The 25,313-nt window shown below is 55.7% G+C and overlaps 1 protein-coding gene across 4 annotated transcripts; it reads left to right on the top strand.

Annotated features, from left to right (window-relative positions):
* Positions 1-428: 428 nt before the first annotated feature.
* Tmem201 (transmembrane protein 201) lies at positions 429-24,585 on the top strand. 4 transcript variants are annotated; one of them, XM_074081417.1, is made up of 12 exons: positions 473-658; positions 2,854-2,958; positions 6,392-6,512; positions 7,266-7,460; positions 8,518-8,694; positions 9,898-10,250; positions 10,832-11,035; positions 16,342-16,574; positions 19,728-19,799; positions 20,336-20,635; positions 21,488-21,625; positions 22,768-24,585. In XM_074081417.1, the coding sequence occupies exons 3-12, from the start codon at positions 6,411-6,413 to the stop codon at positions 22,863-22,865; spliced, it is 1,872 nt and encodes a 623-aa protein (XP_073937518.1). In that variant the 5' UTR covers positions 473-658; positions 2,854-2,958; positions 6,392-6,410; the 3' UTR covers positions 22,866-24,585. The 4 variants fall into 4 exon arrangements, with proteins under 4 accessions (XP_020013098.1, XP_073937520.1, XP_073937518.1 ...); XM_020157509.2 differs by lacking the exon at positions 2,854-2,958 and having other exon boundaries at positions 429-658; XM_074081418.1 differs by lacking the exon at positions 473-658 and having other exon boundaries at positions 759-2,958.
* The last annotated feature ends 728 nt before the right edge of the window (positions 24,586-25,313 follow it).

Below are 25,313 nucleotides of genomic sequence, written 5' to 3'. Positions count from 1 at the left end.
ATGGCTGTCCTGATCATTGAACCGCTGGCCGTCCGTGTTTGAACAAGCTAATTTTTAACCCGGGTAACTTCAGGAGCTCCGACTCGCAACAAACAGCACTGAGCTGACAGGTTAGTTTGGCGAGGCGCTGGGAAGACAGGTCTAACGAAGGGAAAAGACTAATGGCAAACTGTCGCACACGCCCGAGGCGCTCCCCGCGATCGCAGGACTTCGACTGACTCTGCGAGGCTCCGGAGCCGGCGCGGCTGCGTGCACGGGCGGGGCTCCCTCCCAGCCCTGCGCGCCGCCTTCCACCTCCGACCGCCCGGGGGCGCGCCCGAGCCAGCAGCGTGCGCTTCCGCCGGCGCCCCGCCCACTCGGGCTCGCCCCGCGCCGCGATTGGCTGCACGGCGGGAGCGCGCCGAGTCAAGGGGCGGATCCGCGCCGGCTACAAAGCGGGGAAGGTCACGGCGCGAGCTGGCGCGCGCCGCCGTTCGTGTCCCGCCTGCGGCCCGCGCCCTCAGCCTGCTGCCACCGTCGCTCGTCCGCCAGCGCGTGCGGGAGTCATGGAGGGAGTGAGCGCGCTGCTGGCCAGCTGCCCCACGGCCGGCCTAGCCGGCGGCCTGGGGGTCACGGCGTGCGCCGCGGCCGGCGTGCTACTCTACCGGATCGCACGGAGGTAAGTGTGCGGCCCAGCCGCACGCGGCTCCGGCCGCCGCCCCGCCCCCGCGTCGGTCCTCGCGCCGCCCAGCCGGAGGCCTCCAGTGGGGACCCGCTCTACTTGCGGACGCGCGAGATCCGCTCTGCGGCCCCATCCCCACCCCAAAAAGACCGAGTTTGCAACCGAATTGGGAAGCAGCTATGGAACCTGGCTGGGGGCGGGAGATTCCAGAATGTGGGATGCGTGCGAGAGCAGCCAGCCTGGGGGCTGCCAACTTCCTCCTCGCTCCGAGGCCTGCGCCCCCTCACCCTGCGTGGAGGTGGAGGCCGCCGCCCCCCGGCGGTGCTGCCTTGGGCCCCTCTCCCTGGGCCTCCGCAGTACGTCGGATGGGGTGCACTTGCGGTTCTGCACGCGATGTGTCGGGATAATACATTCCTCACATAGACCCATTTCAAGGGCAGCCACTGCACCACCAACCCCAAGAAGCCAAGATACGGCGAGCTAAATAAATCGCTATTATTCAGGAGCGGCATGATAGAACTGCAGCAGCCTGAGTCTGGAGTGTGCACTCTTAACCACCGAGCTAGACGGGCTCCCAAGAGGTGGAGAAAGCTGAGCTATTTCAAGGCCTCTAAGATGGGCTCAATTCTCGCTCTGCTCTGCCAGGGCTCAGAGATCCTGCAGACCGCCATTCAGAGCTGGCCTTGCCCATCAGCCTTCATGGACAGGCACACCCCTTTTAGCAGGGTGTAAGGGATAACCAACTTTCCCCACCTGATAAACCTTCCCTGGAGACAGGGAGAAAGATAGGTTTATGAAGCTGAGATCTTAGGTAAAGAGAGCAAAGGCATTTGCCCAAGTGGTGGCTTTCTGCTGAGTGTGGCTTGAATCCGGGCAGTTTCTTCCTTAACACTTCATTCTCTCAAGGAGGAGGCAGGTGAAAAGGAGTGAGGGTGGGTGAATCACCCAGGCCTCCCAGGGACGAAGGGTAGAAGAGATGTCAGCTGTATCTGTAGGAAGGTGCTGCTTTCTGGAGGGACTGAGAGAGTCCCTAACATAAGGAGTCTCTCACCCCAAGTCTCTACATTGTCCATTCGGTTCCTACCTAGGCTCTGGAAGCTAGCGAGGCCTGCAAGACCAGCTGGTTGAAACCAGTCCTGTTATACACAAGGGAGCTGAGGCAGTTAGCTCTGATGCCTAGAGGTTTGGGCAGCAGAGCTGGTCCAGAGCCCAACTTCCTCCTGGACATCCTCCTTAGCCAGCCCAGGATGGGTCCAAGAGCAGAACCTGCAACTGCTCACCTGTGTTCAGCATGGCTGTCTGCAGCCCAGACCTGTATGCACTGGTGTGTCTTGTGCTGCCACAATTCTCAGGTGTCCTGTCTCTACTTTCTACCCCTGCCAGCCACAGCTTTCCCTTTCCCAGAGACAGAGATCTGGGGCCTTGGTGAGGTTGCAGGGAAGCCAGGAGGTCCCCAGAAGTCTCTTCATGACCCTGGACACCACCAAAGTTAGGACTGGTGCTAGGCGGAGGACAGTCCTAGCCAGGACACGCTAAGATGTTCTCATGAGCACAGGGTCTCAGCTGAAGGTAAACTTGCCATTCTCATGATTGTGACGTAGGTAGGACCAGCCTGGAGAGAGGCTGCACCCTTCCCAGCCCCTTCGTGGGGAGAACATTGTGACAGGGAGGGATTATCAGCTCTGGCCACAGTGAGGGGTTTGAATGACTCTGGGGTGCATGTTGCAAGGGGACTTGTTTTTAGAAGGCAGTTGTGCAGGCTCAGCACACAGAGATAGCAGAGGGCAGGATGGTGACCTGGAGGAGAAGTGTAGAGAGAGTATCCTGTTGACACTTCTAGAGCAGCCCTACCTGGGTTTTAAGATTGGCCAGGGTGCCCAAGAAGAAGCAGTCAGTTCCCTGAAGTCCTCTAGAGCCCCCAGGCAAAGCTGACCCTGGTTTCCCCACCCTTCGAGTCCTCTTGCCAAGACTCATCTCCTGAGAACACATCCCTGTGCCCATTAAGGCCCTGCTTGGGTGGGCAGCGGGATTTGGTGTTTTATTGGGATTGTCTTTCTTGTGTTTGGGGACAAGGAGAATGCAGTCTCCCAACGTGGCAGAGCCTGTCCTCAAATTCAGAGTCCCTCTAGTAGGCCGTCCCGTGTCCAAACTCACCTCACCACTCACCGTCCTAAGCGGTTGTCTCTCCCTAGGTACACACACCTGCCTCTGCCATGCTGCTGAGTGTATTCATTCTTCGGGGCAGCAGCAAATGCCCTGTGTGTTGGCCGCTCTCTCTGTGTTTTGCCAGCTGCGCTGTGAGTTGTCGTTCTTGTCCTTGTATCCAAGTCTGAAGTAGAGTGTTTTGCTCAAAACATTTCATCTCTGCAAGCCTCTCATGGTGTTTGGTGAACCTTTGGGGTGACATACCTGCCCCAGGCCACCTCTGTCCCCAGAGGGTAGATTTTGGGATTTCTGCCTTAGTGTTGGCAGCATTGATGTGGACTTCTGTGTGTTTTTCTTTAAGACTGGGATGGGAGGTCTGGAGGCTTCTCTGGTCCTGCAGCTGTCCTTGAAGCAGGGGCTACTCCTCCTTGGACTCTTCTGGTAGGTGAAGCTTGGAAGGGCAGGGCAGAGCCACCCATGAAGCCAAGCTCTCTTAGGCCTCCACTGGGGCCTGGACACAGTACCCAAAAGGCCATAAGCAATGTGGCAGACCCCTCAGAGACACCACGTACTTCTCAGGGACTGATGGGCGTCTCAGCCTCTCACATACTTAGAGCTCTCCAAGACAGTGACCAAGCCCCATTTGGTGTCCTCTGTGTGGCACACACCCAGACTGGTAGGAATTCACAGTGGCAGCCGCACTCTCGAGCAGAGCCCCACCTGTGGAGAATGGCAGTATGTCTGTTGGTGGAGTGATGGCGTCACCAGAGCTTGTGGAGGTTTGTTCGGGGCTTGTGGAGGTGTGGATATGAGCTTGCAGCTACCCCTTGCCTTCTAAGGTGTCACCCACCATGGATGCTCCAGCTTCCTCTGGCATCTCAGCATCAAAGTCACAGGAGTAGGAAAGTGGCTTCTAGGTCCTCCCACCATCCCCTGGGCCCCCAGTCCTGGCAGCCTGGCCAGGGATGTGACCTCTCTGGGGCCATCTTCCTTACCTGTGTCACAGGGATGTTCTATTTCATCATCTCAACTTTGTCCACCAGGTATGGTTGTCCCAGAGCCAAATTGTAGGTGAAGGCTGGCCTGAGGATGAGAAGTGGGCTGAGGGCTATGAGAGAGGGGTATTACCCTGCCATGATAGAGGTGGGCCCTGAGGCCCTGGAAACATCATAGAAACTGTGAAGCTGGCCTGTTGATGTGGAGTGAGTGGTGTCTGATACTCTGGTATGTAAGGCCTTGGAGGTGACCATGCTGAACTGAAAGGACCTGAGATTCTAGCCAGTTAGTTGCCCAGTGCTTCCTTCCCTGTACCTTTTGGGACTGCCCCCACCCCCAAAAGGAGATGACTGCTGGCAAAGAGACCCCACCTGTGACAGAAATTATCTCCACCTTCCACTTCCAGGCCAGACTCCTAGAGGCCAGGAGCCATTTCCCTAGCAACAGAGCTAGAGAAATGCTGGCTTCCTGGGATAGGAGCGGCTTCCTGGCAGGCTCCTGTTCTTTAGCCACAGTCCATGCTCCCTGTCATTAGTCTTTTGGGGGCAGGTACAGGGCTGAGGCAGGTGGATGTAGGGCCTTGGGAGTGAGAGGGGAGGAGGCATGGACAGACAGATCACTCTGCCTGGTCATGAGGACGCACCCCCATGGCACAGTTACAAAGAGGACTATAAAGGAGATACAAATTAACAAATGCTTAATTACCCAGGAATGCCAAATGGATGCTCTGCAGCAGAGCAAATTTCCAAACCTGCAGCCACAGTTGGCCCCAGTGGCCTCCTGCATTGCTGCTGTCATCATTGACGGCCAATGAGGCCATCAGGTGCTGGGCACTGGCCACACAAGGCTCAGCACTTTCCTGCATTCTCTTACTGGGTTCTCCCAACAGCCTTTCTCGGGGCAGGGACTATCAGCCTCCCCATTTGACAAGTGAGGGAATGAAATGGCGGTTCCAAGAGGTGGGGTGACCCTCCCTGAGAACCATGCCCTGACAAGGGACCCCTCTGTTCAGTGTGCTATCTTCAAGGCCTTGCCTGCTGACCCTGAGCTGTTAACAAAATGTGGTGGTCCCTTGTCATTGTGAGGGCTTCAACCTGAGCTTAGGGAGGAGAAGTTGGTATGACCAAGGCTGCTGGGATATCCTGGCCACCTCTGTGGACCCTGGGGTCCTTCCTTCAGAGCCTGATTCCATTTCCTCTTCTCTGTCCTGGCTCCCATCCCCTTGTCACTATCATTTATTGACATTGACTAGGCCAGGCACCATCTAGTACTTCCCATGAACAGGCCCCTGTGAAGGAGGTGATAGGAGAGCTCCCTTCCTCTACTTGCCCACCCCTGACAAGCTCAGGCAGGAGTGGTGTGACAGAGCTGACCCTTTGCATTACAAAGCACTCTGTCTGTGTCTTTGATCCTTGTGCCATGCACACCAGTGGGTGCTATGGTGCTCCCACTTTACAGATGTGGGCACTGAGACTGGGCAACTGGAACTACCTGGGGCACATCCAGAACTTGGCCCCCTCCTTTTTGAGGATGAACGGCTAGAGGACAAGGCTGTCTGAGCAGCAGGACCATCTGTGTGGGGTGGCTGCCACTCTGTCCAGACCCAGACAGTATCCTCAGAGCTGGAGGGGGACTTTGAGGGAAGTCCAAGGGGAAGAGTATCAAGGACCTCAGGGCTCAGCAGCTGCTACCCTTCACCCCGTCCCATATTGTTTCTAGATTTCAGGAACTGGAGGGGTTTGTTGGGCAGTTGTTGTGGCCCCCCTTCCCCACTGTGCCCCACAAACCAACGGGGAAGATGGAGGGGGGTCCCAGAATACAGATCCCCTAGTGTCTAGGCCAGGATTATCCTTCAGCCTCCACCTGTCACCACATGTGTGGCCAGCAAGGCCCACTATGGGCCTGCCTGCCCTTGTCCCCTAATCAGGAAGGCTTGGTGCTGGCCAGCAGCTGTTACTAGTCCCCGCCCCTTGGCCTCCTTGGCTCTCACACTGGGGCTTTTTCTGGAAAGCACAGAGGCTCCCTTCACTCTGAAAACTCTCTGGGGAGCACCATTTCCGCAGCCTGGGAACAGGACCTGGGTAGGGGATCCTGACTTGTGTCCTTATCAGTCCCTTGTCTTGGTCAGCCCTGACCCTGCTCCCCCTTCCTTGTCTGAGCCCCAGGATATGGGTGGTGCTGGTGGCCCTGGGTCCCCATGTGAATTTATTGGAGCCTACAGAGCTAATGAGTCTCCAGCTGCCTTGTGGGAGGTGCTTTGTCAGCCAAGGACTTCTGGCTTGGTCTTCTTGGCTTGGTGGGTGCAGCAACAGCTGACCTGATTTCCTGCAACAGCTGACCTGATTTCCTCTCCTTGGGCTGATGCTTCCTCCTTCAGTGGGCCTGCACCTCCAACTTGGATCCACTTCCAGCACCTTTTCCTTAGTGGCTGGGGCAGGACTGTGGGTGGTCAAATATGCAGATGTTGAGGGCTGACAGAGTGGCTCACATGGTAGAGTGCTTGCGGCCCTGAGTTCAAACCCCAGCATTGCAAAAAAATCTGCAGACATTGAAGTCTTCCCAACTGACCCTGCTATCCTCCATTCACAGGGGGAAGCCAACACATACGATGGTCAACTGCTGGTTCTGCAACCAGGACACATTGGTGCCCTATGGGAACCGCAACTGCTGGGACTGTCCCCACTGTGAGCAGTACAACGGCTTCCAGGAGGTGTGTGCAGGCTGCAGGTCACAGGCAGGGCTGGTGCTCCTGAGCTGCCACCTTGAGGCTACCTACTCCCCTAGCCCATCCCAAGGATGGCTGACCCCACCCACATCCCCTCCTCCTCCGGCTCTGAGCAGGCCACTTACACACGTTATGTGGCTGAATTCTCACTGTTTGCCTAGCATCTCATCCTTGTTTTAGGAGGAGAAGCCAGGTTCAGGAAGCTGTGGCAACTTATCCAGTCTCCTCACTACACCTGGCACATTTGGGGTGCAAGCCCAGATCTGTGCAGCTATCCAGTGGGACTGATATTAAGCATGAGGCTTTACAGGTAGTGTAGTCTTTGTCACAACTACCCAACTGCCCAGCCACTGTGGACAAGGTGCAAATGAAGGAGTGTGACTGTTTTCCAATAAAACTTTATGAAATAGGCAATCCTCCCACTGGCCACAGTTTGCAGACTGAGTTCTGAGAGCCTCAGGGTTCTGAGGGAGAAAGCCAGGATGAGGTGAGTGGGCAGGAGACGGCTCCAGGCCCTGCCTAGCGGCGGGCTGAGTAACTTTACTCTTAGTACCTGGGCATTCAGGGTGTGTGTGGCAGCATCGGAAGAAAGGCTACTGCTCTTCCATGTAAAGAAAGCAAGGGTAGAGTGTCTGAGATCATGCACATCCCCAAGGGACCCCTGCCTGAGTCAGTCGTCAGAACCCGTGCCCCACATTGGGAAGGGGCTTCCCACCGACCAGTTCCCCTCTCCCCCAGAACGGTGACTACAACAAGCCGATCCCTGCACAGTACATGGAGCACCTGAACCACGTGGTGAGCAGTGCGCCCAGTCCCCGTGACCCCACGCAGCCACAGCAGTGGGTGAGCAGCCAAGTACTACTGTGTCGGAAGTGCAGCCACCACCAGACTACCAAGATCAAGCAGCTAGCTGCCTTCTCACCCCGGGAGGAGGTGAGCGCATAGGCAGGAGGGTGGGTCCTGGCTATCCTGAATGCCTGAGGCCACCTTCCACTGACCCCAGCTTGTGTGGTTTCTTCCATCTCAACTGGAACCAAGCTTCTTGCTCTCTCTCTGCCTTGTGGCCACTGCTGTCTGGGTTCCAGTCTGGGAACACTGGAAACCCAGGGCCTGCAGGGCCAGAAGGGTTTACCCTGGGCCAAGAGCGGTAGTGCCTTGGGCTCCAGCTGGGGCCCTGTAGGGTTCATACTCTTCACTCTGAGCGTGGCTAGGGAAGCTCTTGGCTCTGGAAGAGAAAGAAGCTATTTGCTGAGCTGAGCTGGAAGTCTCCAGCCCCTTGGCACTCTGTGGGGTCCAGGAGCCTTGTTACCTGGCTCCTTTTCCTACCCATCTCAGTCTGGTGGGGTACTGTGATTCTAGCTGAGACCCAGAAGCACTGGCATTTCTGGCAGGGTCCAACCTGGGAGGGAGGGAGGGGAATGGGTGAGCCAGGCTAAGAGAGAAAGATGGGGAGGGTGATGTGGTTGGACACTGGGTGGCTTTGTTGCCACAATTGATCCCTACAAGAGATCAGACTGATAGCTGTCCCAGCCACTAGAGACTAAAGCATTGGCAGTACAGTGCTGCCTTTCTGAGGGAGCTAGGGATGGCAGTTGTCTTTGGCTCCTCCTCAGGCTCAGGCTCAGCCAGCAGGTCTAGTGTTGTATAGACCTTCAGGCTCCAGGGGAAGGTCAGTCCCTGGTCCTAGATGTTCCATCTGCCCAAGTCCATGCAGTATCAGCCAGGAGCTAAACCAGGGCTGGGCTGAAGCAGGCCTCCAGATGCATCCCTAGAGTAAGTGTCACCATCACTTATAGGACCTTGCCTTATGCTGGCCCTCACCCCCAGGACCTTTATCATCATTTGCAGTAGAGGGAGAAGAAGCCCAAGAGTGGGGGATCTTGCCTATGGCCACCCCCTTGAGTCAGGGCTGAATCTGAACCCAGGTTCCACTTACATGACAGGGAGCTCAAGTGCCCCAAGACATAGAGCCTCTGTCGCCCACCCACAGGGCAAGTACGATGAGGAGATCGAGGTATACCGCCACCACCTGGAGCAGATGTACAAGCTGTGCCGGCCATGCCAGGCGGCTGTTGAATACTACATCAAGCACCAGAACCGCCAGCTGCGTGCCCTGCTACTCAGCCATCAGTTCAGGCGCCGGGAGGCTGACCAGGCCCATGTGCAGGTCTGAAGCTGAATTCCATGGGGCATTCAGGGCATTGAGTCTGTATTGGAACCCTTCCCAAAGAGGTGGGCCCCAGTGACTAGAGGGCGGGTTGGGGGCTGTTCCTGAGGAGAGTCACATGGACTGATGTGTTGGTAGTTGGTGCATCTGAGAGAGGATTGAGGGTTGCCCTGCTGTCCCTGAGCACTTTCCCAGGGCCATTGCATCTGTTCTTCATGACAGCTTCATGGTGCACTAGACACTGTGACTCCTGTTTACAGCTATGGGAACCAAGCTCTGGAGGCCGAGAAACTTGCATGGGGCCATGCACATGGGGCCCAGCAGTGCCAGGGTTTGAATCCAAGAATATCTGACAAAACTGCTTGTTTTTAGCACAGTACTTAGTGGAATATTCTGGTTCTTTAAAAAAATAATAATAATAATCATTGGAGCTCTGAGTTTGAGCCCCAGCACCACAAAAAAAAAAGTTAAAAAACAACCTCACAAGGAAACTCCTCCCTGCCCTGCCCCCTCATGTCCTGAGGTCCACTTGGTGTGTGGTATCCATTCAGCAGCTAGGCTCCCACCACTCCACATAGCACCTCTTCCTCTGCTTAATTGTGGCTGTGCAGCAGGACACAGGTGGGCCTTAACCTCAGACCCCTGGTTCTCATTCTAACCTCCTGGTTCCTAGACTTTGTAACTTGCTGCTGTGTTTTTAACATTTGCCAAAGTTATCTGCACATCTATTGCAGTTGTAGTTAAACATATAATAGGAATTTTTGGTGAGAACTTGGCAAAGTTATTGAAGATTTTACTTGGAACAAACCAGGCACAGTAGTTCAAGTCTGTAATCCTAGCTACTTGGGAGGCTGAGAATGGTGAGGATCATGGTTTGAGGCCAATCCCATCTCAACAACAACAAAAAAAAGCAGCTGGGTGTGTGTCTGTCATTCCAGTGACAACAAGAAGCTTAAAATGGCCTGGACAAAAAGGGCCAGACATGTGGCTCAAGCAACAGAGCACCTGCCTAGCAAGCATGAAGAGTTCAAACCCTAGTATCCCCCCAAAAAAGAGGGAGTGTAGTGGAGCAGTGCCTGTCCCTGTACACACAGCTGTGACACCCCAGGAATGAGACAAGATGGTGGGGCACCCCACGCAGTGAGCAAAAGTGGCCATGGGTGGTTCTAGCACCTTGCTAACCCCTCTCTCTTCCTCCTTCAGAGCTTCTGCCCCTCTGCAGTGAAGGCCCCAGTCCAGGTCATCCTGCTCCGTGCCCTGGCCTTCCTGGCCTGTGCCTTCCTGCTGACCACTGCACTATATGGCCCCAGCGATCCCTTAACCCCAGGGGCCGCTCTGCCTCCAGCTCTGCCACCTGGTGGCAATGGTTCTGCTGCCCCAGACAACGGCACTGTCCCCAGTCCTGAGGGCTGGCAGCAGCTGCTGGGCCTGCTGCCCGAGCACACAGCAGAGAAGGTACTCATGGCCTGGGCCTTTGGACAGAGCCATCAGACGAGCATCGTGGCACTGGGCCTGCTCACCTGCCTACTGGCCATGCTGCTGGCCGGCCGCATCAGGTGCATGTGGGGCCCTGGGCACAGATGGGCAGGAGTCCGCACACTCCATTGCTGCCTGAGGGTGGGGGCTAAAAGAGGCCTTGCTGGTGCACAGCCCTGGGCTGAATCCTGCAACTGGACAATACTAGTCTCTATTCTCCAGGGGCCAGGAGTCTGGTAGGTAGGACAGCAGGTCATTTGTCTTAGAGGGGGCACTGGCACTGAGTCAGCCTACTACTAAGTTGAGCCCAGTCAGCTCACACTCTGTAACAACTGAGTGATAGAAACCACCTGACCCCTGGGCTGTGGAGGCTCAAGGGAGGGCTTTGCTTCCTTCTCCCAGCAGTAACAGGCCCTGTAAGAGAGCCATGTCCATGTTCCATACCTCACAGTGACCAAGGGAGATGTCCTTAGCCCGTTTCACAGGCTAGGACACAGGCTTAGGGGAAATACTGACTTGTTCAGAGCCCCGCCTTCTGAGCAGAACAGGGTGTGGATAGATGGGATAGGAAGTAGCAGGGCTGGGGGGTGGGGAGGGACGGGGGAGGGACGGTCCTGTCCTGCCCCAGGCATTTACCACCTGCCCCTGCTTTCTCCGGCAGGCTCAGAAGGATTGATGCTTTCGCCACCTGTCTCTGGGCCCTGCTGCTGGGGCTGCACCTGGCTGAGCAATATCTGCAGGCTGCCTCGCCCCGCTGGCTGGACACACTCAAGTTCAGCACCACATCCCTGTGCTGCCTGGTGGGCTTCACCGCAGCTGTGGCCACAAAGAAGGCGACGGGCCCACGGAGGTTTCAGCCCCGAAGGTCAGAGAAACAGCAGTGACTGCGGGGGGAGGACAGACTGACGGACAGGCCCAGGGCTTGGCCCCCCACCTGAAGCAGGCTCCTCTCAGTCTTGTCTTTTCTTACCTGCCTCATTCCTACCTTCTAGAGTGCCAGGTCCCAGCCCAGCCACTCCACCACCCCCCTTTTCCTTCCCAGCACCATCAAACCACCCTCCAACCTGAGGCAGTCCCCAAGTGTCCTGTAGCTGCTCACCACTCTCACCACTCTCTCTGGCCTAAGACCCTTTCACAGCCCTGATGCACCTGCAGCCTGCCTCTGACCTGTGGCTTCCCTCTGGCTTGCCACAGCTCTTTGCTGGCTCTGACTCCATGGGGTAAGGGGTGTGGGGCTAAGCCCTGTAACGGGGCAGTGATAGTGATGCCTGCTGAGTCCTTGTCACATGGCCTGACACTCTTAACTGCTTGGCAAGGCAGGTGCCACTCAAGAGGGTAAGCGAGGACCAGAGCATAGCCACCACCTTGTCTGCCCCCCGCCCCCAGGATCTCTTGCCTGGTCTGTCCCTGTGGTCCTGCTGTAGCTGGCCTGCCTCCCTGGGTCTGCTACCCAGTTCCATGCTCCATGACCTTGCCAAAACTGTGTGATCCCTCTGCCTCCTTCCCCAGGAATGAAGAGCACAGCTCTTGGGCCCTACCTGGCTTTGACCATGGTTTGTGAACTGAGCCCCTCTCAGGTGAAAGTTTGGCTGCTCCTTACATTTGGCAAGCTCCCTCTGGATAGTGAGGCTTTTGGGGTTTCCCTGTTACTCACCCGTTAGCAACTGGGCATTCCTGCAGACCAGATAGACTTGCAGGTACCCTGCCCACCCTCTGCCCTGGCAGCTAGGCTCTTCCCAGCCCCCCCCCCCACCCCTGGGGTGCTAGGGTTTGGGCTCGCTGGGCCCTGGCTAGCAAGGGCAGGGCTTGAGCACTGTAATAGGCCCTGTTCTCCCTGTGTTCCTAGGCTTCTCCACTTGCCCCTATGTGGTGCCCAAGTTCTGCTCAGGTAAGGGGCCCAAGGGATACACAGGCTCTCACTAGGTCATTGTCACCAACATACTTGTAGCAACCTATGGAGTATGTTGAGGTTCCTGCCGTCTTTCCCCAGGGACAGCCACAGGGCCCACATGGCCTCACCCTCCCTTCTGAGATAAGGCTGCCTGGGGATGTCACCCCTAAAAGTTACCACCCCAGAGGAAGGGCCACCAACTGCTCTTCCCAGCTATATGGTCCTGGCCAGTCTTGGTTAACCATGTGAAGTGAGAGGTGAATCCTCTCCGGGAAGCTTGGGTGCTGGCCTCAGTGGGCACAAGGATCATATGAGGTGGTACAGTAGACATACTCTGGAGGCAGGACTGTCTACATGTAGAGGAAAGTGTCACCTGAGAGCTGGGTTGTGGGGCCCAGCAGGAATGTGGTCTGAGGCTGGCCCACGGTGGTGGTTCCTGAGAAAGCACCCCCTGGGGCATGTCCCACTTGTCCCTCACCATCAATCCCAGGCTGTGCCGGCTCCTCATCCTCTCATCAGCCCAGGGAGGGCAAAGGCAGGTTACACACATGTGAGGGTCACATCCAACAAAGGGGTCACCAAATGCCTGGATCTGAAGGGGCAGAGAGGCAGGTGGGAGGTGGCTGGTCAGCTCCTGCAGGAAGCCCCACAAGCAGTTTGAGAGTGCCAGCTTGGCCCCACCATTGTGAGCCTGTTATGTTTGAGGGTCCTTAGGGCCACTCCACATCTGAACCTCTATAATTAGATAGCAGCCCACATCCTGCTCAGCTGTGTGTGGTGAGCCCAGATGGGACAGGAGACCATTTGGGTCTTGCTGGCCTCTGTGCCCAGTGAGCTGTGTGACTTCAGACAAAGCCCCAGCAAGGGTTCATTGTGTTCTGTGGGAGTGGGAGATGAGATGAAGAGTCCCTCTGAAGAGGTGTGGACAAGGCCATGCAGAATAGAGCTGGCGAGCCATAGCTGCCCCTGGTGGCCCAGCTGCCTGTCCCTTCACCCTGCAGCAGGTGCTGGCTCTGCTGGCCATGCGTGCTCTTGCGTGTATCACTATCTGTTCTCAAGGAGGCTAACAGTGCGATGCTAATTGCTGCGTTTTGGCATTGGGTAGGAGCAGGACATCTGTGTGTGTGTTTGTGTGTTTAAATTAAATTATTTATGATAAGCAGAGCCAATTCTGGCTGACTAGGATCCCCTGCTAGTAGATGTCTCTCCTGCCCTCTGGTAGTATGGAAAGACATATCAAAGTAAGGTTTCCTGGCCTTCGTAGGTTTCCTGGCCTTTTGTGTGATTTTTTTTTTTTTTTTAAATTAACCATCTGTCCCTTAACGTTTCCTTACTTTGAGGACATACAGGCACCCCCGGATTGTGGCTTGTTGACTGGGAGTGACCATCAGGCCATCCAGGTCAGGGTGGGATCATCCCAGGTACAGAATGGCCATTCCCGAGATAGAAGGGAGGGAGACTCAGCCGTATTCACCCTCCAGGTCTGGAGTCCCAACCCTTGGGGGACAGGTGCCCCAGAAACATTATCCCTGAAGCAAACTGGCAGGACTACCCTTTGACATCCCCGGCCAGCCTGCCACCCTGCCCAGATAGGGGCCTACATCCTCTGTCTGCAACCGGTCTCTTCTATCTCATTGTATAGTAGAATTGTGGATAATTGTCTCGTGACCCCCTAATCACTGTAACCACACTCTGGCCGTAGACATCATGTTTTGAATGCTATGTTTTCAATAAATGCTTCCTGGGCCCTGCTCTTTCCAGGTGGCGTCAGGTACCATGTCTTTTTTCTTTTTTCTTTCACATTTCTTCAAAAGGGCTTCTGTGCCAGGGCTGGGCAGGGTTGGGGGTGTTGGCATGTGTGCAGGAGTCTGGGCGGGGAATAGGTGTGGGAACTGGTGATGATGACACCAAATGGCTCAAGGGCCCCAGCGCCTCTCTTGTTCTGCTGCATTGTGTTTTTCCCATCTCAGTACACCGCTGCTTAAAACAGCAGCACTGTTGATGGGGCTGGGTAATCCACCACTCGACCACTCGGTTCCCCTTCGCATAAGGTGAACCACTGCCCCTGCCCTCGGCCCTCCCCATAGCCAATGCCTGAGGGTTACCTGGGGTCACACAGACTTGGACCCTGGGCCTATCACCAAAGAAGCCTGGGTACCTTTGCAGGTCCAGGAGCCTGGCAAGACCAGGGTTCCTATAACAGGAGATTCCTTTGAGGACACCCCCACCATAGCACACCCTGAGCCCTACACAGCTCACACCTAGGGCTTTACATATTACAGCAAGAGAAGGCCAACCTCCAAAGACCTGTCTCACCTACCAGCATTTTCAGTAGCACCAGCATTGGGAACAGCCCCCATGCTGGATGGGTAGGATTCTTTACCTTGACTGTAGGGTTTCCCCAGGTGTCAGCAGAAGCTGGGAAAAGTGATATGCTGGCAAGACCCTGCTGAGCCTTCTGGTGCTGACCCTGAGGAGCCAGGAGTCTCTGGTCCCAGCTGGCTTCCTCCAAAACCTGCAGCCACACCGGGGCCTTCAACTCTCACTGTGCTCCCTAACCATGCCCACTGGCCCTTGGGGACTGCCTGCTTCAGGGTTGCCCTTGGTTCCTGGCCATGACAGGACGCCAGCTCAGATTCCTGCTGCCACTTGATGGAGGGGCCTGAGCGTGCACCTGCTCTAAGGCTCACACTCCCTGCTGCCAGGCTGTGCAGTATGGACTCCCTGTTAGGGTCTGCACCTACTCTTCTCCCATGGAGGCTCATACATGATCAAGCAAGTGATCCACAGGCTCCAGCCACAGTGCCTGAGAGTGTCCTTCCCTCTGAGCCATTCCACAGGTCCTGCCAAAGTGTACTACAATCTTAAAGTGAGAACACAACTTTCTTTTTCCGTTGTTTTTTATTGTTTGTTTTGTTTTGGGTGCTGGGGGTGGAACCAGCACATGCTCAGAGCTTCACAATGCCCCACAGTACTCTGCCACAAAATCTTTTCCATTTAGAGGCAGAACCTCCCCACAGTCTTAAGGCAGGGGTGGGGGACATCAGATAGGCCCAAAGGATGGGTCAGCAGGTGGAGCAAGGATGCATCCAGACTGGGGCTCAGTTGACTGCCCCTCCACTCCCCCGCCAGCAGATTTGCTCTGCCTTGACTTCCCATGTTCCCCAAACACTGAACCCTACCTTTGGTTCTGAAGTCCTTTGTGAGAGATCAGAAAGATCACATGGTATTCTCTGGGAAGTCAACAGCTGGCTGCATGCTTTCCTTATAAGTCTGTGAAGATTGGCTGGGGAGAGCAGTGGAGTGTAGCTGGGCTAGTGATCCCCGAGCACTCCGCCTTGGCAACACGTGTACCTTAGCCAGTCCCTGCTCACCATGGGCTCTGAGCCTGCCTGCCCATTCATCCGCACATTGTCTGCTGGGCTCATTTGTCCCTCGGGACTGAGGTAAGGCTAGATGCCCTAAGCTCCATTCAGATGGCAGACTAATGTATTAACTGCCTCTGTCCCTGTCCCCCTCTGTAATCGGGTGCCTTAATCAGAAGCATGGTTGACATTCTGGCCTGGGGCCAACAGGTCCTGTTGTGTGATTTGTATATTCTCTACTTTAAAGAGACACTGTCACCTTTTTCTTTCGGGCAGCCTTGCAGTCATTGACAGGTCCTTTCTAACTTTCGAGTTTGGTGTATACCCCCATGACAGCCTTGTCAGGGATCCAAGGCCTGGCTGCCTCCCGCTCTGCACTGTAAGGGGCTTTAGATGAGTGTCCAGTATCCAGGGCCAGAGAATGGGAGGCAGCTTCCTAAGGCAGAATGTTACGGGATTCCCAGAGCCATGCAGGGGACTCTGACCTCAATCGCTCTATTAAGAGGTTCTGGACACATCAGGAAGTAGCCAGAAGCCCAAGTTCACAAACCTTGAGTGCCCAGCATGGGGCTGGACGTGTTGTTTCAGGGTGACGGAATAGCCAGTGGTCAAGGTGGTGAGGGTGACAGTGTCACTTTAATGCCGAGATGCATAGTGGAGGTAGTTTGCTGTGAGCCTGAGGGATGGAGGGGCATGCAGGGAAGGGTGGGCCATGCCGGCACCTCCCAGCCACCTGCTCCTAATGGCGTGAATGGACAACTGCTTTTCTGCTTCAACTAACGCACGCCTCCTCTGGGACCCCAACTCAGGCCCACTTTACACCCTGGGAGGGGATGGGCCCTGTTGTGCGGAGGCTGCTTCCAGAACCTTTCTGGGCTCACCATCTTCCTCTCTCTGCCTGATGGGCCCCTACAGGTACTTCCCAGGAGAGTCTGCTGGCCTGTTCCCCTCCAGCCCCAGCTTGGCCATGTCTCACCCAAGTGTCACAGCCTCCTCACCATCCCTGTTCATCCCCACCCCACCCGGCTTCCTGCCACTCGCCAACCAGCAGCTGTTCCGGTCTCCCCGTCGGGTTTCGCCCTCCTCACTGCCAGGCCGCCTCAGCCGGGCCCTCTCACTGGGAACCATACCCTCTTTGACCCGAGCAGGTAAGAGCCGCCTATGCGGGCCTCGGTGGGCAGTAGTCTGGAGCAGCTGGAACTAGCTCTGGTGAGGGCAAAGGATGGTCCTGCAGAGTGGCAAGAGCTCTTGCTGGAGAGATGGGCTCGCTGGGCTCAGACCCAGCTGAGCCCAGTCAGTAGCTGCCTTGACCACTCTCAGCCTCTGTCTTCCCTCCAAAAATGGGGCTAGTACAAGAGGGCCCCCTCACAGGGGGTCGTGAGGGTGCAGTGGGGTAACGCATTTAAAGTGCTTAGAAAGGCAACAGGTACACCAGATCCTCGGTAAAAGTAAGTGCTTTCTGGAGTTGGCTGTTTACCACCACCTTCTGTTCTTCCTACTGCTGTTCTGAGTGAGGCCCTGGGGACTACAAAATGTGACCCAAAGGGCAGGGATTTTGTTCCCTGAAGAGACCTAGCCCTGTCCCTGTGTTGAGGGACTCTGTCTGTCCCCACATCCTTCTCAGCAGGATCTCATAGGAAGTTGATTGTGAGTTAAAAACCAGTTTTAAATGTCCTGCACCAAGAGTGTCTGTGACGATCCTCACACACTGGGTTTGCTTACTCCCAGTGGAACCCTGGGGGCTAACTGGCCCTCTGGGTGCCAGGGCAGCTTTGAGGCAAAACGTGACTGCATTTTGGCCAGTCCAGTTCCTATGTAGGTGCTGGGCTAGACAGTTGGACTCAGGCTCACAGCTCAACTGCTTCTCACCCTGTTACGTGCAGTTAAGCATCCTCCAAGACAAAAGAGGGTGCCAGAGGGACAGGACTCTGGAGACAACATTTAAGCTAAATGGGCAACTTAGTTCCAGGCCTTCAGGGGGCATAAAAATGGGACTGCCCTTAGTACAGAGGCCTGGACTGCAGATACTCCCAGGTAACTGAACATGAGCCCGGTGGCTGGAAGAGGGTGCTACTCCCTTTCCCCTGCCAGGAATTGTTGTGCACAGCATTCCTGAGCCCTTACCAAGTGTCAGGCTCAGGACAAGGCTTGGGGGTGCAGTGGCAGACAAGTCACAGCTGAGGGTGCTGATGAGTCCTCCATGGGTGCTCTGTGGGCAGCATCTGGAGTGAGGGGTCCTGGAATATCCCAGGCAGGGGAACCTGGACCTGCAACAGGAGCGTTTCCTGGTACTCTTGTCAGGAGCTGGGACCTGGTGGAGTCCTGGGTGGGGGTGGACCTGCAGTCAGGGGAGGGCCTTGAGCTCCCAGGCCTCTGTAGGACCACCTCTGGGACAGACTCTGCCAGGTACTAGCTATCTTAGGAAGAGAGAAGTCCAGGTTGCAGGGAGGAGGACCACCTCGTGTAGTTCTTCAAAAAGTAGAGATCAGGGCGTGGTGGTACATGCTTATAATCCCAGCATTTGGGGGATGGAAGCAGGAGGCTCCTGAATTTGAGGCCGCCCTGGACTATATAGTGAGTTCAAGGCCAGCCTGGGTTATATAGGGAGACCCTATCAAAAAAATATACATAAAACAGTATAGGCTAGGATAAAATAAAAGCTGAGGTTAGGTATATGCTAGATGCACATCCATAAGGCTCTGGGTTCAATTCTCAGCACCAAAAATTAAAATAAAAATTAATCCCACAGGTGAAAAGTCCCTCACAGGTCAAGGACTTGACCTGTGAGGCGAGCAATTCCTGCCCTCATGGCCCCAAGTTCCATTCACCACTACTACTCCCTCTGGAAAAGACCCCATTCACCCAGCTTTCAGTGGTCTTTTGACCCTTCTGTGGTCTGAGGGAGGTAAAATGGGGACATGAAGTGTGGGCAGGATCCCATCGAGAGCAAGCCTTGGCTCACCGGGACTCAGAGAGGCTCCCTGAGCCCTAATGTAAAGTAGGGAAGGGTTGGGGTTGGGGGTACTCAGCTCAAGTGCGTGAGGCCCTGGGTTCTATCCCCAGCACCTCAAGAAAAGAATAATAAAATAAAATAAAATACAGTGGCTGTACCTGTGGGGCTGGGATGGGATGAAGTGAGAGACCAGTCGACCAAGCTCAGGCCTTTCAGCAGATACAACTGTTGTGGGGCTGGGGTTTCCTGATGACAGTGAAGGTCTTGCCCTCCACTGCAGCTAAGAGTTCAGGCCATGTATCCTCTGGTAGGGAGGTGTGCTCTTCTTCTAAGCAGAATATCCCTCTCTGTCTCCTGGGGCCCCAGGCTGGCCGCTCTCACAGCTCTCAAGTGGGACTTGGGGTCCAGAGGACAGACTATGTGAGGGTTCCAGACGCTGCCCTGGGCCAGAGCACACAGAGAGTAACAGAGCTGACATCTCAGGTCCCTTGGGAGGGGAGGCCTTTGCAGTAGGGCCTTCGTCCCTGAGGACAGGCGACCTCCCTGTCAGAGCCTGAGGCAGGGGCTCAGAGCAACTGTCCTGAGGTGGCACGGAGTACTGTGGGCCCAAGTTCTGATCTCTGAAAGTCTGGGACAGGCGGGATCCCAGAGTCTCCAAACAGAGTGGATTTGGGAAGAAGTTCTCACAGGTGTTTAGCTCACATACCTGGGAGACCAGGTCCAGGACTCAGGCGTCATGGTCAGGGCTAAGAATGCCTCTCAGCTCCGCAGTAAAGGCCTCATCCCTGCATCCTGCTACTCATGCCCAGCTGAGACCCCCCTCAGCGTCCATAGACCTGTTTCTGAGGGGGCTCTGGCTGTCATGCTTAGGTTGTGTGATCACTCTTACCTAGGCCTGGGGGGCAGTTGGTGCACTGTGACCCCACCCCTGCAGAGTCCTGCAGCAGCCTCCACCAGATCTTTCCACATTCAGCTCTCAGCTGGGCATGAGCCTATCCTCAGGGTACATTTGATTTAGGAAGAGTCACTGGTCCCCCTTGGGTCCAGTGGTCTGGGACTGGGAGGAGACGGTGGGATTCCAGGTGACTGAAAGGGTGTGGAACATCACAGAATGAAGAGTTGAAAACTGCTGACCCCTGTGACCCAGGGGGTTTGGTTCCTTTTATCTGCAGTATAGGAATATGCCTTGGATGGCAGCTGGTATCCATCAAGGGCCTGTTTCATGAAAGCACAGAGGTTGGATTCCAGCAGAACATCCGGGGCTATGGGACGAGGAGGAAGAGGAGAGGGGTGACAGTTTGTGGTCCTCAGACTTGATTGATGCATGCTGCATTTCTTTTTCTGCCAGACTCGGGGTACCTGTTCAGTGGGAGCCGCCCACCATCCCGGGTGTCTCGACCCAAGGAGGTTCCTCTTTCAGGTAAGGAAGATAAGAGCCGGGAGGGAGGGACCAGAAAGCTGCTTGAAGTGGGGGAGGCTCAGAGTTTCCAGAGCAGAGTGCTTAAGCATTAATTTCCAGGCCAGGCAGATCCGTGTTCAAACCAACCCCAGCCCTGGCAAGAGACAAACACCTGTGCCTCAGTTTCTTCTGGTGTGAAGTGAGGTCGGGGATTATTAGGGTCAAGTGCCATCATGTCTTCCACTGATGGAAATGTGCACCAGCTCCAGCCTCAGCAGGGCCCAAGTTTGTTCCAGGCCAGGCCTTGCTCTTAGCCAGGGAGGTAGGTGAATGGTTCATGACTGAGGCTCCGCCTCCTCACTGCCTGGTGGAGTGCAGCCCCTCCTGGCTCAGGTTCCAGCAGACTTCCCCCGTCCCCAGTCTACACCTTTCCTTTTTTTCTGACAAGGGAAGAAAAGCACCAAGACCAAAATGGTAGATGGCAAGTATCACTGTGACAGCAGCACATACCCATGGGTTACCGTCATCTCTGGTTCTGTCATCCTCCCTCCCTGCAGATTACTTCTCTCTGCTGTCGGGGAGCCTCCCCTCCTCCCCTCTCCCCTCCCCGGCACCCTCTGTGGCCAGCTCAGTGGCCTCCAGCTCCGGCTCCCTGCGCCACCGCAGGCCTCTCATCAGTCCTGCCCGGCTCAACCTGAAGGGGCAGAAGCTGCTGCTGTTCTCATCGTCCCCCGGGGAGGCCCCCAACATACCTAGCAGCTCCGAAGAGCACTCACCACTCAATGGCAGCCTCTTCACCATTGAGCCTCCCCAGCTCCCCCAGAGGCAGCCCATGCAGGATACAAAGCACACCATGGGTACGTGCGGGACAAAGCTCGTTGTGGATCCACCTTGGGAGGACCCTGCACCTGGGAGGGCTGTGGGAGCACCTCTGTGGTGTGCGGTGGGGGCCATCCTTAGTCACTCTCTCAGGCTGTAGACTCCCAGTGTGGATCTGGTGATCTTAAGTACTCTAGGACGCACTGTCCTCTACTGGCTGGTTTTGTTCCTTTCGCAATTCTCTGGGATCCATCGAGAACACGTCGCACACTGCTAGACCGTGTCTGATCTCATATGTCTTTGTTTTGCTTACGCAGTCTTTGTGCTGTGAAGCTTTTTTAAAAAACTTAATTGAAGTCCTTTAAAATCTAGAACTTTTGCTGGGTATGGTGGTACATTTTGTAATCCCAGCACTAGGAAGGCTGAGGTAGGAGGATCAATAAGTTTGAGGCCAGCCTGGGGCTGCATAGTGAATTTCTGCCTGAAAACAAACAAATCTAGAACTTTCACATGAATGTGTGGATTTCTTGTGTCTAACAATGTTGGAAGATCTGGCTATGGAATGCTGCATGGTGAACAGGCAGAGGACAGGGCAGTCGAGGTCCCATGTCCCCAGGGCTGCCCTCTAGAAATCCCACTGTGGGCATCTGCTGGTGCCTTGTTGACATTTGTTTGCCATTCCTGATCTAAAACCAGCTATTCCCCAGCAGCTGTACAGTCAGCATCTGCAAACAGGACCTGGCCTCCTACTGCCCAGGGGAGGTGAGCAGGTCGGGACATGCCGGCTCACCACTTCCAAGTACCGTGTCCTAGGAGTGAAGTAGAGAGGCAGGCATCTGCCCCTTGGTGAGCTGTGCACATTCCTGAGACACACACCCTTCTCTCTACAGACATGAGGTCAGTACTGGCCAGAGGCAGTGCCTACAGCAACCACTCCATCAAAAAAGAGGACGATTCGTCCCAGTCATCCACCTGTATAGTGGACACCACCACCAAAGGGTGCTCAGAGGAGGCCACCGCCTGGAAAGGTCTGTGCCTCTCAAGTAGGAAGAAGCGGGAGGGACCAGACCCAAAGCCATTGTCACATCCTGGTGGGTGCAGAGCTCTGGCCTAGAGCCACAGCGTCTAGGATGGAGAAAGAACCTTCAAGGGCACCTCAGGTCCTTAAGCAACTGATGATAACCCTTCCAGTGCCTTCTGGGTTCCAGTCTGGACTCTGCAGAGGACAGCCCTCTCCTCCCTCCAGGGCTAGGGTCCAGACTTGCACCATCTATCACAAGAGTCTCTGGCCATGGGCAGCTGTTTGAATTTAACTGAGTTAAAATTAAATAAATTTAAGAATTCATCTCAGCTGCACTAACCACACTTCAAGTGCTTAGTAGAGTCACATATAGCCCAAGGCACTGTGCTGGACAGAGTAGATGTAGACTTCCAGTGCCAGGCTTGCCTGGGGAGCCTGGGCACACCCAGGCAGTGGGCCAGGGGTGGGAGGTCCTACTTGGGCTTTGTCCTGCACCAGGGTGCCAAGCTTCCAGTGTTCAATGCCAGTTTCCCTGATCCCATCACTGACTGGGCAGGGCGTGGGATCAAGAACTGGTTAACACCAGTTACTTCCCCGGGTAGGAAGGCAGGACACAGGTGTTGACAAAGATGGCAGCTAGCAAGTAGGGTTTTTCTGGGAAGATGGTCTTGAAGTGACTCAGAGCGGGCACTGTGCCTGAATCAAAGAGAGCTCAGGTGAGGCCTGGTGACCTTAAGGCCATGGCAGGAAATAGATGTGGGACCTGAGTCACCACTTTTTATCTCCAAGACTTGGGCAGGGTAGTCTTCCTCCTGAGCTCCCATTTCCTCATCTGTAACACAGGTATGGGTCACCCCTCACTGCCCAGGTAGCAGCCCCAAAGCAGCCTTGCCCAGGGGTTTCAGGGTCTACCTGGTAGCTGAGGCTGGGGTGGGGGCTTGTTCCACCTCGTGACTCATGGCTTCCTGGGCCCTTCATGCCCACAGGCCTTTGGTGGAGGAAGAATGTTGTAGGTGAGGCCAGCACAGGAGATCGCCCTGGGGTGGAGCCAGAGCCTCTAACTGCGTACTCTTTAAGGTCATGGTGCTGGCCACACAGTCACATACATACGCCCGTGCCCCTTCTGACCGGGTTGTTCTGCTCCTGCAGGGCATTTCAGCCCCTCCCTGGTCCGGGGCCTCCTGGCTGTGAGCTTGGCTGCCAATGCTCTCTTCACCTCGGCCTACCTGTACCAGAGCCTGCGCTGACCCCCAGAGTGTCCAGAGGGCCAGGTGCGCACTGCTTCCACCACTGCCGCCCAGAACCTCCCAGAGAGGCTGTGCCTCCACCCTGACTCCAGGGCCCTTCACCTCATGGATTGCAAGTTCCTGTCCTCAGGAGGTCTGCTCTCCTCATCTGACAGACTGCAGGGCCGAGTGTGTCCAAGGTCATGCTCTTTGCCCACCACCTCCTTGGCTGATATTGAATGTGTTTGGTGCTGACACTCTGACCCCGAAGCCAGGGATCCCTAACAGGCTGCCTGACCCTGGGGTCCCCTCCCCCTCATCCAGCAGGGACAGCAGTACTACTGTAACTACAGCAGGAGCCAGCCAGGCTGCCTCTGACCCACTCCTGCCAGCCAAGTCCTCATCTTCCTACAGTACTCTCCTGGGGAGGGCCACCTTGGAGCCCCACAGGATGAAGAAGACCCCTGGGGCAGAAGAGGGATGAGCCCTGGGTCACTGTGTCCTTGCTCTGCCCCCACTAGAGAGAGCCTCCCTTGGACAAGTCCCCTTAAGGATAGGCATTGCCTGCCTGCCTTGCCCCTTCCTGTTGGCCCCGGACAGGTGAGCAGAGGGGGCTGCCTATAGCTCTCGGCCCCAGGACCAGTGTTAGGTGCCACCCCACTCCTCTCACACTTTGTTCTCCTGCCTTCTGCACCCCTATTCTGGTAACCGTCCTAGGAAGCAGCCCATTCCCCTGAGATCACCAAGGACCCCGGCCCTGTTTGTCCAGGACCCTCCCTCACGAGCTGCCCACAGGGTCCTTGCCTAATCCCTCAGCTCCACAGGAGCTGTACATCTCAGACCAGATGGACCCCTCCCTACCCTCACTGGGTCCCTGGAACACCACTGTTCTCCCCTTCCTGTCCCCACCTGGGTTCCATGTGACCTCTCTCCCAGGCCACCTTGGCCAGCCTTTCTTACCCACTCTTTTTGGTCCCCACCACTGCCTGCCTGACCCATACTGCCCTTGTGCTGGGCAGCCTGGCACTGCCCTCAGATGCTGTGGAACGTGGGACCACATGTGCCTGTGGGTGCCAGAACCCCATTCCTACCGCCCTGCCTGTGTGTCTGTCTGTGTCGATACATCTTGTGCCACTTGGGGGGAGGGACATGGGGCAGGAGGAGGGTCCTCGCTCGATTTTTCAGGGATAAAGTTTCATTTTATTTTTCTACACCTTTGCCAGGTGAGGTATGTGCTGAGCAGCTGGATGCCTCCCGTCTCCTTTCCAGGGAGTTGTTTTCTTAAGCTTTGGGTGCTTTTTTAGTTATTTTTTTTTAACGTGCAGGGAAGGAGACCACTCTGACCTCACCTCCCTCTGCCCTGCTCCTGAACTGGGAGTACCTGATGCTGTGTCCCAGGCTGTCCACTGCCCCCAGAAGCAGGAGTCCCACTGTCAGAGGGGCTTCCAACTTGGAGGTGGCACCTCCTGGTCCCTATGTGTACAGTGGGTATGTCAAGTTTTTTTATTTTATTTCTGGCCTAACAAAACCAAACTCCCCAGCGTCCTTGTTTCTGACTCTGAGGAAGTACCCACACAGGCATGCCAGCCCAGCCAGGCCAGCCTGGTCTCCCAGAACCAGTGGTCCTGGCACCCTGTGGCTAGGGGAGCGGCTTTTACTTAGGTTTTGTTTCTCACAGAAAATACATTATTTTTCTTTACAAAAGCAAAAAATAAAACCAAAAAATATACCAACCTTTGAATTGTGCCTTACTGTGTCATTTTTTTTTTTTTCTTGTTTGCTTAGACAGCTCCATGGGAGAAAGGCTCAGCCAGGGCCGGACTGGGACAACCCCAGCTAAAGTAGAAATTCTCTCCCTCCCTCCCTGCCTTCCTCAAAACAAAACTGTAGTGAGTCCTTCCTGCAGCTCCTAGTGTTGGGGAGGTGGGTGCCGGGTGACAAAACAGTGGCCCCAGGAGGAGACCTGGAGCCTGGGCCAGGCCTCACATGAAAAGCACTCAGCTGCTGTCTTCAGAAAAGCCTGGCTTCGGTTGCAGGGCCAAGGATCAGCATGTGATGTGCCTGGTCTCCCCCAAGCCCACTCAGAATGGCTCTGTGACCCTCCTACTCAGGACCTGCAGATACAAAGCCAGTCACCCCAGCCAGGTGGACCCCAGTCCTACGTGGGACGGGATGCTGACTTCTGAGCCCAGCACCTTGCCTGGAAGAGGCCAGAGGGCTCAGCATGGAGGGAGGGGCCACAGCAGCAGTCTGGGACCACAAGCACAGGCTCAGGTTTGTGCTGTCTTGTTCGAGGTTCTGTCAGCTTCATTTAAGTGACGTGGTAAGTGGCCACCCAGGCCTGCTGTGAGAATAATTAACCCTGGGCACCATGCCTGGGATGCCCAACTCCCTGGGCCCATGGGGGATGGACAGAACTAAATCAGACTGGGGAAGTGGGGGTGCAGGGCCGGTTGGCTACTCTACCCA

The sequence above is a fragment of the Castor canadensis genome, chromosome 7, assembly GCF_047511655.1.
Source record: "Castor canadensis chromosome 7, mCasCan1.hap1v2, whole genome shotgun sequence".
Taxonomy (NCBI): Eukaryota; Metazoa; Chordata; class Mammalia; order Rodentia; family Castoridae; genus Castor; species Castor canadensis.
The sequence above is the reverse complement of the archived record's forward strand: the minus strand, read 5'-3'. Positions and strand labels throughout refer to the sequence as shown.

Excerpts from the sequence above, each read along its gene's own strand:
- Tmem201 (XM_020157509.2), top strand. The coding sequence starts at position 546 with ATGGAGGGAGTGAGCGCGCTGCTGGCCAGCTGCCCCACGGCCGGCCTA. Across the intron at positions 19,800-20,335 it reads CAAGGAGGTTCCTCTTTCAG|ATTACTTCTCTCTGCTGTCG; the intron begins GTAAGGAAGATA and ends CCCTCCCTGCAG. Across the intron at positions 21,626-22,767 it reads GGAGGCCACCGCCTGGAAAG|GGCATTTCAGCCCCTCCCTG; the intron begins GTCTGTGCCTCT and ends CTGCTCCTGCAG.